The sequence below is a fragment of the Blennius ocellaris genome (assembly GCF_963422515.1).
Source record: "Blennius ocellaris genome assembly, chromosome: 18".
Taxonomy (NCBI): domain Eukaryota; kingdom Metazoa; phylum Chordata; class Actinopteri; order Blenniiformes; family Blenniidae; genus Blennius; species Blennius ocellaris.
In genome coordinates this window covers 6,229,938-6,243,275 of record NC_137667.1, presented here as the reverse complement: position 1 = coordinate 6,243,275, position 13,338 = coordinate 6,229,938, and the positions used below count along the sequence as shown (strand labels likewise).

The 13,338-nt window shown below is 40.7% G+C and overlaps 2 protein-coding genes across 2 annotated transcripts; both read right to left on the bottom strand.

The window, feature by feature from the left end:
• Nucleotides 1-502: 502 nt before the first annotated feature.
• LOC308143478 (heat shock protein HSP 90-alpha) lies at nt 503-5,618 on the bottom strand. The gene is made up of 11 exons (XM_080514301.1): nt 5,518-5,618; nt 4,022-4,165; nt 3,564-3,930; nt 3,345-3,478; nt 2,875-3,195; nt 2,610-2,775; nt 2,279-2,469; nt 1,858-2,005; nt 1,496-1,764; nt 1,053-1,386; nt 503-950 (listed from the first exon to the last, which is right to left on the bottom strand). Exons 2-11 carry the CDS (start codon nt 4,163-4,165, stop codon nt 838-840), a joined length of 2,187 nt encoding a protein of 728 aa, XP_080370427.1. The 5' UTR covers nt 5,518-5,618; the 3' UTR covers nt 503-837.
• A 372-nt stretch (nt 5,619-5,990) lies between these two features.
• Nucleotides 5,991-10,363, bottom strand: hsp90aa1.1 (heat shock protein 90, alpha (cytosolic), class A member 1, tandem duplicate 1). The gene is made up of 11 exons (XM_080513786.1): nt 10,222-10,363; nt 9,230-9,379; nt 8,771-9,137; nt 8,527-8,660; nt 8,104-8,409; nt 7,824-7,989; nt 7,540-7,730; nt 7,285-7,432; nt 6,931-7,199; nt 6,486-6,819; nt 5,991-6,399 (listed from the first exon to the last, which is right to left on the bottom strand). The coding sequence occupies exons 2-11, from the start codon at nt 9,377-9,379 to the stop codon at nt 6,290-6,292; spliced, it is 2,175 nt and encodes a 724-aa protein (XP_080369912.1). The 5' UTR covers nt 10,222-10,363; the 3' UTR covers nt 5,991-6,289.
• Between the last annotated feature and the right edge of the window lie 2,975 nt (nt 10,364-13,338).

The following is a 13,338-nucleotide window of genomic DNA, read 5'->3' as shown; positions in this document are numbered from 1 at the left end:
ATGTTATATGGTAGAGGCTTATGTTGTTTGTGATGAACTGTTATTCCAGCATATGCCCTTCCTTCACCCACAGTAAGCTGGGATCGACTCCATCCAGTCAGCCTGAACAAACAGAAGCTGTTAAGATGGATTAAGTTGATGTGTTGATGTAAGCTGTGCTTTTCATACCACTGCCATCTGCTGGAGCTTTCTTTCATTCATATAGGTTGTAGTTCCCCTTAACAATAAAACCCACATTATTTCAGCGTGTACAATCACGCAAGGACCTCTGGAGCAGACCACTCATAAAAAAAACTTAAGTTTCTCCCTAATTTTTACAGTGAAACATGTTTCAACTTTTATATTACATTTATAGAGAAATGACCACCTCTTCTCACCATATTTACAGTTTAATGTTCTTCTGCTTCCATCAATCTCATTGCCCTGTGTGTGTGTGTGTCTGCAACACTTCTATACAATTTAATTCTCAATTCTTTCGCCAATGAAAGCATGCCTTTTTTTAACCTGGCATAACCTTTTATTTTCGGGCCCACAGTTCCAAATAACAGTATCAACATGTTTTTTATAGTTACAGTTAAAGTAGGTACACACAAAACTTCGGAATGTCAATAAATACAAAAACAAACGCATTAATACAACTCAAAGTACAAAAAGTGACATCTTGAAAAATAAGACTTCCAATGGGAATGGATCCGAACTGGCAATGTCAAAGTAAAACGGAAATAACTTTTAAACGTGTTTAGGATGGAAGGACATTCCTGGCTCATTTACCAACATTTAACTTGAATCTGTGCACAACACTACTTTCTGAACACTCGCAGGAGAATAGAAGTCGATTTAGTCCACTTCTTCCATCCTGGATGTGTCATCGTCGCCTCCTTCAAGAGGGGGCATGTCCTCTGTGGGAGCGGGGGTGGTGTCATCTGATGTCATGTCGTCCTCGTCGATACCTACAAGAAAGTCATTTGGTAACATGAGTGATTTTGTGAGACAGATGCTCCACCACCCCCAGCAAAAGTAGCTTTGTATTGTCAGTAAATGCAGATCCTTACCAAGACCCAGTTTGATCATCCTGTAGATGCGATTGGAGTGGGTCTGCGGGTCGTCCAGGGTGAATCCTGAAGACAGCAGGGCGGTCTCAAACAGTAGGATGACCAGATCCTTCACCGATTTGTCGTTCTTGTCGGCCTCTGCCTTCTGCCTCAGGGTTTCGACGATGGGGTGGTCCGGATTGATCTCCAGGTGTTTTTTAGCAGCCATATATCCCATAGTGGAGTTGTCTCTCAGAGCCTGTGCCTTCATGATCCTCTCCATGTTGGCTGTCCAGCCGTAAGTGCTGGTGACGATGCAACAAGGTGAAGAGACTAGACGGTTGGAAACGGTGACCTGCGGAGCAGAAAAAAAACAATAAACAAAAACAAATTCGTGTCAGACAGGTCGGCTGCACACAACAATGACACCCCCGTCACCTACTGCAATGCTACAGTCAGCTCACCTTCTCCACCTTCTTCTCCAAGATGTCCTTCATGATCTTGCACAGGTTTTCGAACTGAGTCTTTTTTTCTTCCTGCTTCTTCTTTTCATCCTCATCTTCCGGCAGCTCGAGGCCTTCTTTGGTCACCGAGACGAGGTTCTTGCCCTCAAACTCCTTCAGCTGCTGGACGCAGTACTCGTCAATCGGCTCGATCATGTAAATGACCTCCAGCCCGGCTTTGCGGAGGCGCTCCACAAAGGCAGAGTTGGCGACCTGATCTTTAGTTTCGCCTGAAATTGAGACATCACCCAACACATGGATTATTTGGCCTGTATTGCTTTTCAATGGACTTTTGAGTTTTTCAGGTCGGAAGAGATCCTCACCAGTGATGTAGTAGATATGTTTCTGCGAGTCCTTCATGCGCGTAACATAGTCCTTCAGGGACACCATCTCATCTCCAGAGGCTGAGGTGTAATAACGCAGCAGCTCAGACAACCTTTTCCTGTTTTGGGAGTCCTCATGGATGCCGAGCTGCAAATTAAGTGTAATTTAGTACAACCAATAAGTAAAAACACGGCTGAGCAGCCAGAGAAGTTACAAGGTTACAGCTGCTTTTCATTGAGACGGCATGTTTCGAAGGTCAGGAAGACGGTGGCTGAGCAACACGAAGCTTGCTATTCACAAGGTTTGCACTTATTTTGGGCTGTTCTGCTCACATTTAAGCTTTCACGCGTCTAACAAGTTTCAGTGAGATAAAATCAGGAAGGCTTGCAGCTGGCAAAGTGCAAGGCTGTGAGCGCTGACCTTGATGTTCTTGGAGAACTGCTCGTAGTACTTCTTGTAGTTGTCCTTGTCCTCTGCCAGCTCTGTGAAGAGCTCCAGGCACTTCTTGACCAGATTCTTACGAATGACCTTCAGAATCTTGCTCTGCTGCAACATCTCTCGGGAAATGTTGAGGGGCAGATCCTCGGAGTCCACCACACCCTTGATGAAATCTGACAAGTGAAAAGTGTGAATTTAGTCACAAACATGTCTATTTTACTGAAATTACATGAGAGTCTTGCTTACAATGAACCAATTATGCTTTTTTCTTATTAATCTAATGCATCACAGTAAAACTTCATGTATTACTCACTGAGATACTCAGGAATGAGTTCATCACAGTTGTCCATGATGAAGACCCTGCGTACGTAGAGCTTAATGTTGTTCTTCTTTTTCTTGTTCTCGAAGAGGTCAAAAGGAGCCCGACGAGGCACAAACAGCAGAGCGCGGAATTCCAGTTGACCCTCTACTGAAAAATGCTGTGAGGAAACAGGCCAAATAAGTGATTAGATTCAACTTCACACACACACACAAAAAAAAACTTGTGCTCAACATTGAAACTATAATAAGAGACTCACCTTGACTGCCAGATGGTCCTCCCAGTCGTTAGTAAGGCTCTTGTAGAATTCGCCATACTCTTCGTTGGTGATGTCATCAGGGTTGCGGGTCCACAGGGGTTTGGTCTTGTTCAGCTCTTCCTGATCAATGTACTTCTCCTTGATCTTCTTCTTCTTCTTCTTTTTGTCGGAGCATTTGTCATGGTCATGTTCCTCATCGGAGCCAACGTCCTCGATCTCAGGTTTGTCCTCGTCCTTTTCCTCCTCTTCATCCTTGTCCTTCGCCTTCTCCTCTTCTTCAGCCTCGTCATCACTCACCTCCTTGTCCCTCTCTTTCTCCAACTGATGCAGGAAAAAAAAGTAAAGTACAAATTCAAATGTGATAATTGGCTGACATACTATTTGTGATATTTCAACATGTCTTTCACTGGAGGAGCTTTAAAGCCAAAACAAACCCAGCAATTTAATAATTAATTGAAACATGTACTTACGAAGAGTGTGATGGGGTAGCCAATGAACTGAGAGTGCTTCTTCACAATTTCTTTAATTCTTCGCTCTTCAAGGTACTCTGCCTGGTCTTCTTTCAGGTGCAAGATCACCTTAGTTCCGCGCCCCATTGGTTCAGCTGTAGTGGAAAAGACAACAACATCTAAACACCAAATACGACAACCAAACTACATATGACACTTTCATACTTTTACATTACTTACAGTTGTCCACTCTGACAGTGAATGAGCCTCCAGCGGAGGATTCCCAGGCGTACTGCTCATCATCGTTATGCTTGGTGATGACTGTAACCTTTTCCGCCACCAGGTAGGCAGAGTAGAAACCCACGCCAAACTGGCCAATCATGGAAATGTCAGCTCCAGCCTGCAGGGCCTCCATGAAAGCTTTGGTGCCAGACTTGGCGATGGTTCCCAGGTTGTTAATCAGATCTGCTTTGGTCATGCCGATACCCGTGTCAATTAAGGTGAGGGTGCGCTCCTCCTTGTGGGGAGTAATTTCAATTTTAAGGTCCTTGCCAGACTCCATCTTGTCTGGATTGGTGAGGCTTTCGTAGCGAATTTTGTCCAGTGCCTTACAGAAATAAAAATTGAGATTAACTGCATTTGTAATCATTTACATTTTCATCAAGTGTTTCAATAGACACATTATAAAACAAACTTACATCTGAGGAGTTGGAGATGAGCTCCCTGAGGAAGATCTCTTTGTTGGAATAGAAAGTATTGATGATGAGGGACATCAGCTGAGCAATCTCAGCCTGGAAGGCGAAGGTCTCGGTCTCCTCCTCCATTGGTTGGTCGTGTGACATCTTTGAAAAGGAAATGCATGAAGACCACACTTTGAAACAAGAACGCTTTATGGAATTCACACGTATTAAGCACCATCATATGTACCTCACAACGTATTTAATCAACAACCGTTACAAAGGCTGCAATGAGACTAAAACGCCATAATTTCATAACATGATTGGTTTATTTATTTTCTTCATAATTGTAGATCAGACTTGTTACTGATTTGCTTTCGTCGTCATGTATATGAGTCAGTGGATCAGCTGAGGGATAATAACCGGCTACAGGAGCAACATTAATCTCCCTCTGGTATTATGTCAAGTTGCACCTTCACATCAGTGTAATTTCCCTCATCACAAACCAGTCCTCTCGACAAGATTGCAGTTGTTGACAACTACAAAATCAAATGAGTACCTATGACTTTGTAATTATCATGTGGTTTATATTAAACCCCATCCTTAAAACTATTTGTCAGTATATTCATATTTAAAATGACTAAATAGTCAAATAGTTGGGGTCTGTTTTATATGCAGGCACACCATGCTTGTTGGAAGCAGGTGGGGTGACAGACTGTTCAGCTCAATAATCCAACTTTGGCAGATAAGATTAAACCCCCATGTCCTTTCTTCACAGTTTAACTCTTAAAAAAGAAACAGTCAGACACGGTTAAATTCGGGCATCCTGAGATGCTACACCACATTCAACTACAGCTGTAAATTATACAGACTTGACTCATCTGGATATTGATTCATCCCGAAAGGAGCACGTGGATTGAATTGCACATTGACATGAGCAGGAAGGACTCCACCTGCCGGTTTGCCGGATGAAATACAAGTTTCTAGAAGGTACCAGGAGGCAAAACTGAACTATCTGGCAGTTTCTTGCAGCCTCCAGACATTTCCCGGGAATTATCAGTCAAGAAACTACTTATGTGCTGCATCCTTGAGTGACATGAGAGAGTGGTGGCTTAAAAACCCGAATAAATATCTTCACTGCTCAGGAAATCTGATTAGGCTTCATTAAGTTGTGTACCTGCTTAACCATAATGTAATCCTGACAAGTGCTGCATGTAATAAGCATCATGCCATGCAGCTGGGTGAGGTTTTCTAATGTTCAGATAAGTAACGTTAAAAGTTTTGAGGGAATAAATGTCTCACCAGTTCTGAATTCTGTACACCCTGTACAATATTAGTTGTCAGTCACATATGCATTTTCAGAGAATAAAAAAAAAAAAGCCATCGTTCCTTTAGCTTGAATGAAAAATGGCTGAGCTGTGTGACAACTGAGCTAACATGATAAGCGAATGTATAATACAAAATAAAAAAGCATTTGTCATCTTCATTATAGTGTCGCAACCATATAATCCGTTTACCTTGGCTCCTCGGCGTGCTAAAAACTCCGGGGTGAGATGTGTTAAGGTCGCTTCCACCAGTGTCGTTTCCTCGGGATGAAGGCTCGCCGTGCAGTTTTGTACCCTTTCCAGAGCATTCGAGAAATCCCGACCTGGGCTTCCAGAATCTTCTGGAAAACCTTCCCCCTCGACGGCTCAGTGCCGCCCCCTGATAGGCTGAGTGTGCTGTCAGTCATAATACCAGACCACGCCTTTCTTCCCTTTCTTGGCAAAAGAGGCGGGATTAACCACCGGCAACAAGAGGGAAGAGAAACTCGAATGAACCATGCTGTAATGACTGAAAATTCCAGGACAGTGATCAAAAGTTTTGAAAAAAGCACTAAAGTGCCAGTGCTTACATATTTTTGAATCAATCTATAATTTTATTACATTTTTGGGTGTAGTAGTCATCCATTTCAGCATGTAATTAACACGACAAAGACTGCAGGTTTAATTTCTCAGTGTGTTTTTATTACAAATGTGCATGCCCGTCATAAAAAATGCTGTAGCTAAAAACAGAGACATAAGTCAAATCCGAAATGAATTTATATTACTTATGATTGTCAGTAGTCTTAATGCAAGCAGCGTTAAGATACATTGGTAAATGAGCCAAACTGTGAGCCGGTCTATTCCAAGTAACTTTTACTAAGTAGTTGTGTTTAATCAAAATGAATTGTGTTGAGATGATATCTTTGAGGAAGCAATATAACTTACAAAAATAAAAAATAAAATAAAGTAAGAACGCTCAAGTATCTTAGTCGACTTCCTCCATCCTTGATGTGTCATCGTCTCCTTCCAAAACGGGCATGTCTTCATCAGCCGGCTGAATGAGGTCCTCAACTACAGAATCGTCATCATCAATTCCTGAGAAGGAAACGGCATGAATTAATTAATTCATTCAAACAAACAATTTAGCGTGTGCAGTCAAAAGTATAGAGAATAAAATATACCCAGGCCAAGCTTGATCATTCTGTAAATGCGGTTGGCATGTGTCTGTGGGTCCTCCAGAGTGAACCCTGAAGACAGCAGGGCGGTCTCAAACAGGAGGATGACCAGGTCTTTCACAGCCTTGTCATTCTTATCAGCCTCTGCCTTCTCTCTCAAGGTCTCAACGATTGGATGCATTGGGTTGATCTCCAGGTGCTTCTTAGCTGTCATGTAGCCCATGGTGGTGTTGTCTCTCAGGGCTTGAGACTTCATGATTCTCTCCATGTTGGCGGTCCAGCCGTAAGTGCTGGTGACAATGCAGCAGGGGGACGAAACCAAGCGGTTGGACACGACAACCTGCCAAGAAGGAAATTCGCTATTAATTTAATGCTTGAACATTGTTGATTTCATTGTCTTGTACACTAAGTAATATATCAGTTGAGTCATTTCCAAAAGGAAAAAGCGTACTTTTTCAACTTTCTTGTCGAGGATGTCCTTCATGATCTTGCAAAGATTCTCAAACTTATTCTTAAGCTCGTCTTGCTTCTTCTTCTCATCCTCATCCTCCGGCAGTTCCAGGCCTTCCTTCGTCACGGACACTAAGTTTTTGCCATCATACTCCTTCAACTGCTGGACGCAGTACTCATCAATCGGCTCAATCATGTAAATGACCTCAAGTCCAGCTTTGCGAAGGCGCTCCACAAAGGCAGAGTTTGCAACCTGGTCCTTGGTTTCACCTGTGAAAGTTCATTTTAATCAATTTAATCATTTGTGTTTTGAATTAGTTGAAGGCAGAATATAAAATGCAGTTGGATATCTTACCAGTGATGTAGTAGATGTGCTTCTGGTTGTCCTTCATACGAGCGACATAGTCTTTCAGAGAAATCACCTCATCTCCAGACGCTGAGGTGTAATAGCGCAGCAGATCAGATAACTTCTTCCTGTTCTGGGAGTCCTCGTGGATTCCAAGCTAAGACATGGAACAAAGTGTTACTGTGTGCTACCGGAATTAAACAAAATTAGAGGGCCAAATTTTCCATCTGAACTTTTAGTGTAAACTGAGATGGATAAGCCTACCTTGATGTTCTTGGAGAACTGCTCGTAGTACTTCTTGTAGTTGTCCTTGTCCTCTGAGAGCTCTGTGAAGAGCTCCATGCACTTCTTGACCAGATTCTTGCGAATGACCTTCAGAATCTTGCTCTGCTGCAGCATCTCTCTGGAAATGTTGAGGGGCAGATCCTCGGAGTCCACCACACCCTTGATGAAGTCTGATTAAAGAAGGAAAAGACTGCTCAGCCCTCCAAAGCCAGACAAGATGTATTTTGTGTTTGGAAGCTTAGTCGGAGTCAGGAGTTACTTACTGAGATACTCTGGAATCAGCTCCTCACAGTTGTCCATGATGAAGACTCTGCGGACATAAAGCTTGATATTGTTTCGTTTCTTCTTGTTTTCAAAAAGGTCAAATGCTGCTCTTCTTGGCACAAAGAGCAAGGCACGGAACTCCAACTGACCCTCCACTGAGAAATGCTGCAGACACAAAACAGGCATGCATTCATTAAGTTATTGGACAGTAATGACAGAGAATCAATAGCATCTTGGGAACCAAATGTGGCATGAGTATCATGAGTGACCGTTGTTTACCTTGACTGCCAGATGGTCCTCCCAGTCGTTGGTAAGACTCTTGTAAAACTCCCCATACTCTTCATTGGTGATGTCATCTGGGTTGCGGGTCCAAATAGGTTTTGTCTTGTTCAGCTCCTGAGCATCAATGTATTTTTCCTTCACCTTCTTCTTCCTCTTGTTCTGGCCATCCTTTGAGTCTTCATCCTCATCTGAGCCCACATCCTCAATTTTAGGTTTGTCCTTGTTCTCAGCAGCATCTTTCTCAACTTCTTCTTCTTTTTCTCCCTCATCAAGGTCCACTTCTTTTTCTCTTGTTTTCTCCACCTTGAAAACATTAAAAAACACTCATAAATTTTGACTAACAGCATTGCTGTAGCTGTTTGTGACGGTCGATATGTAGTTATTGGCTATTACGAAATGATAAAGGAAAAGATTACTCACAAAAAGTGTAATAGGGTAGCCAATAAACTGTGAGTGCTTCTTCACAACTTCCTTAACACGCTTTTCTTCACAGTATTCTGTCTGATCTTCTTTGAGGTGAAGGATAACTTTAGTGCCTCTGCCAATGGACTCTCCTAAGAGAAGCAATACAATCAGTGATGAGATGTTATGTAAGAAATGAAATTGTATTTATTTCACAGGTTTTTGATAAGAGTGATGCATCAATGAGAAGAATAAAACACACCTGTGTCAGGTTTGACTGTGAATGATCCACCAGCTGCAGATTCCCATAGGTACTGCTCGTCATCGTTGTGCTTGGTGATGACTGTCACCTTCTCTGCCACCAGGTAGGCAGAGTAGAAACCCACACCAAACTGACCAATCATGGAGATATCCGCTCCAGCCTGCAGGGCCTCCATGAAAGCTTTGGTGCCAGACTTGGCAATTGTACCCAGGTTGTTGATCAGGTCAGCTTTGGTCATGCCGATTCCTGTGTCGATTAAGGTCAAGGTGCGAGCATGCAGGTCTGGCAGGACTTCGATCTTCAGGTCTTTGCAGGACTCAAGTCTGCTTGGATCTGTCAAGCTCTCGTATCTGATTTTATCCAAAGCCTGCCCAATGAGCACAAATCCATTAAAAATACTGTTTGCAGAATATTGATCAGTGTTTTTAAAATGTTAACACAGGTGTTGTGTTTACTTACATCCGATGAGTTAGAGATGAGCTCCCGAAGGAAGATTTCTTTATTTGAGTAGAAAGTGTTGATAATAAGTGACATAAGCTGAGCAATCTCAGCTTGGAAGGCGAATGTCTCCACTTCCTCCTCCATGACATGTCCAGCTTTCTCAGGCATCTAAAAGAAATCACATTTCATGTTGTTTAAAAAAAGCTGCTTTTTTTATGACATTTAATCTGGAAATTAGATTGACTTTATTTGAGTAAATTATTCCGATTTAGCTTCATTGTTACATGTAAAAAATGCTTTCTCAGTTGCTTTCGACAACTGCAGAGAAGAGCCGGGCTCACTAATGGTGGACGAACACATGTTCTTTCTGTCAATCAAAGACTTGGCTGTTGAAAACTGGGAGGAGTTCTAAAGTTTTCCCAACCCCCAATGACTTCAACACGTGTCTTTTAAAACCTTTTTATTAGTAGAGATAATAACTTTTTTTCAAATTGGGGATAAAGTAAAAGCTTCCTCTAGTTTGCTTTTCAGAGAATATTTTATCGATTTTCACGAGTGTCCAGTATTTAATACAAAACAGCATTCTGATACCAGTATGAATCAATTCATAGGATTTAGGAATTTAAAAAAACAGTACATAAACATTTATTCACCCTAAAGCATTGGCTTTACAACTTGGTTTTAATCTCTATTATAATTAATATCAATGTATTGCATCCTCTCTGTGAGGAAGCGTGTCTTCCCATTCCACCGCCTACACTCAGGGTCACCCTGCGTGCCATGTGCTCCTGCACATTATCATATCAAGATACTGATGGCATTCATCAAAAAATGATACTGAATCTGAGACTTAACATATAAATTGACTCGTTTTTTTCATCTTGAGTTAATTCTTTGGCTGAAATGTTGGATTTTTGGAGCATTCTGTTAAAATACCAAATGCAGTGTAAATGTTCCTTTAGTTCGTTGTCGGAATTGCAATGCAACAATGAAATCTGGTTTACTCTTACCTTGAATGAAAAATCAGTCTTCTGTCACTTATTTGGATAGAAGTCGAATCAATCACTGAGCTGGTCTTCACTGAGCTCCAAAAGTAGGCCTCACTGATGCTCCTGTGGGCAGTAAGTCTCTCTCGGGTGTGTTCAAGTGAGTGTTGTTTGACTCTATGCAGATCCTGTGACACACCGGTTTCTTTTTATACTCAAGGGTGTTTTCTCGAAGCTCCCATTCAGAAGCTTCCAGAAGATTTTAGAAAGGGGGGGGGGGTTGTAAAGGAAAGACTGGGAAGGGGGTGGCGAATGAGACACCACAGCCCTAAAGTTTATGTGCCCTTATAGGGCTGTGGAGTAACAACGTGTGCTTGTCACTCACAAGGAGAACTTTCCTGATAGCTCGGCTGTCTGTTAGGCCCCAACCTCCCCCCAGTTGGTTGGCATCACAGCTGTGGGTTGCCATTACTATCAGCTGCTGTGACAGTGTCCCGTTGAACCTACACACATTCCTCCAGGCTTCCTACGGACTGAAAGTCCATTGCAGGCTTTTTTGAGTCTGCAAGATTGGGTGAATCTCAAGATTTCGCAATTCGAATAGGTTGAACATGTCATTTCAGTTCATGTATAGTGCAGGGTAAAAAAAAGAGGAACATGTGAAAGCGCTTTATGCCTTTGGTTCACTGTGTATATTGGAGTTTAAGTCATATGTTTGGAGTAACTCAGTTGCAACCTTTTTTTTTTACACAGTGTATGGAGTTTTCAAGCACAATTAGGAATGATACAATGGTCTGGAGTATTACAGTAACTACACCCTTTGCCCTCCTCCTTTTTGTGTCCTGTCCCCTCTGGGGCACCGTACAATAGCAGGGTGGTTCATAAAATTATACTCCATTGTCATACACTCACTTTTTGTCTGAAATTAGACAAGACAAACACTACGTATTTAAATATTTTTCAACACAGATTCTGTACTTCCTGAGACTGTTGTGAAACAATAATGAAACTAGATCAAAAGGTGGATACGTAAAAAGATCATTTAAACATGCTTGCTGTTAAAAGCATGCATATATAGTTCACTTTTCAGTGCCATGGAATTCTATCAAGGACTTCTTCAGTAAAAAACAAACAAAAAAAAAAGACAAAATAAATGTCAGTGATCTTCTTCAAGTCTTTTTTGAGAGATAATTCAGGTGGACATATTTTCTTTCTTTTTACACTGTTTTTAATTCTTAAAATGTTTATCTATTTTGGAATTTTTAAAAGTGCTCTATAGATGATGATGATGATTATTATTATTATTTTCATTATTATTTGCATATAATACATCTGTCTATGTCATATTGCAAAACAAGCCAATAATAACAATTGAAGCAGTGACAAAGCTAACAATTCCCTCATACTGACACATTTTAATAATAAACATATCCTAAATTGAACAAAAGGAAAAAAAGACCAGACAAATTTAATTTAATCATCTTCATAAATAATCTTAAATACAACACAAGAAAAACATTTATCATTGTAAGACATAGAGTGGTAATAACCTGATGTGACCAGAGGATGGCAGTGCATTGAACGCGCCACAGAGGTGTTACGTAATCGAAATGTTTTTAGTCTCGTAGACACTAGAAGCTCACCATCCATGTACCATCAAGCACGAGGCGCTGTCGCAATCATTGTAAGATGATATTTTCTGACGAGAGAAGGAAAATTCATACATGTAAACCACAGATATAGATAGATAGATAGATAGATAGATAGATAGATAGATAGATAGATAGATAGATAGATAGATAGATAGATAGATAGATAGATAGATAGATAGAAAGTCAAATTGAAGAACTGCAATTTCTACTATATTATTCCTGTTATCCTTTCACAAATTGGAGACCAGAGAGGACTTTTATTGCACTATTTACATCTTCAAAGGCATGAACCATTTGGGCACATGTTGCTGGAACTCAAAAATATAGAAGACTAGTTCATATGATGGTGAGATTAAATTGTCAAAATCTAGAAATTATCATTACTGTACACATATTTCATGACTGCATATCCTGTTCACCTTAAATCACATGAAATCAAGCCATCTGTGTGTAATTATGGACGCAGACCTGGAACCAACGTCCGGAACGCTGTTACACTCACTACTTCAAATCAGGCTATGAAAAAGTGCTTTTAGCTCAGGCGTTCCAAAAAATAATAGATTATGTTAATTAAGTTTTGACATCAGGTATTGTCCTTTTATGCTGTTGATGATCCCCTTGTTTTAACATTTTTCATAAACAGATTAAGATTCTTAATTGCCTCGCTTTAAAGTATTTATTTTATTTCTCTCAAAAACACTGTGTATTGCCCCATATCTGAATTGTGCTACATAAATAAATTTGCTTTGCCATACTTCAAATACACATACTGTGCATATTTATCTCAATTGGGCCTGACCAGTAAATTATGGCATTATTAAGTATGAAATAACTGGATCTCAAAATATATGATTTCGTGCAACAAAGTATTAAGTCAATGTTTATCAAACTACCCTTTTACAAAATGTGACGAACCTGAACATTAATACAAGAACTGCAATTTCAACAACATTATGCCAGCATTCAGTCAGTTCACACATGTGCTTTACATTTTTGTTCTTGAATTTTTAGGTATTTACATCTTCGACAACTTAAAACATTGAGTCAGCTGTCGCTGGAACTCAAAAATATAGTATTAGCATGTCATATTATGGTCATGACTAATTGTTGAGATCTAGAAATCATCATAAATGTAGAGACTTTTCTGCATTTGTGAAGCAATCCTGATTACCTGACCAGACTCACGTCAAATATAATAAAGCGCACCCCTGGTGGTCAAATAAATACATTACAGTTGATGTCATAATCTTTCATAGCTGATAAATTTAATCTTGAAGCGAGATTGGACTCTCTGGTGGCCCACTTGTGGCCCTTGGGCCATATGTTGGACGCTATTTTATATGTAACTAGTGAAGTGGATGTGAGATACTGCATGTGATTTGTTCGTGCCGACAGTGTTATTTTAGAAACACTCACAAAATAATAAATGTGTCTTTTTTTAAACACTTTGTTTACCTTTGAACTCCGGTCTGCAGGAATCGTCCGCACG

Coding starts and splice junctions, on each gene's coding strand:
- LOC308143478 (XM_080514301.1), bottom strand. CDS start 4,165: ATGTCACACGACCAACCAATGGAGGAGGAGACCGAGACCTTCGCCTTC. Junction 3,196..3,344: donor GCTACCCCATCACACTCTTC/GTAAGTACATGT, acceptor TTCCTGCATCAG/TTGGAGAAAGAGAGGGACAA. Junction 1,387..1,495: donor TGGAGAAGAAGGTGGAGAAG/GTGAGCTGACTG, acceptor TCTGCTCCGCAG/GTCACCGTTTCCAACCGTCT.
- hsp90aa1.1 (XM_080513786.1), bottom strand. CDS start 9,379: ATGCCTGAGAAAGCTGGACATGTCATGGAGGAGGAAGTGGAGACATTC. Junction 7,433..7,539: donor AGTTCTCCAAGAACATCAAG/GTAGGCTTATCC, acceptor TCCATGTCTTAG/CTTGGAATCCACGAGGACTC. Junction 6,400..6,485: donor AATGATCAAGCTTGGCCTGG/GTATATTTTATT, acceptor TTTCCTTCTCAG/GAATTGATGATGACGATTCT.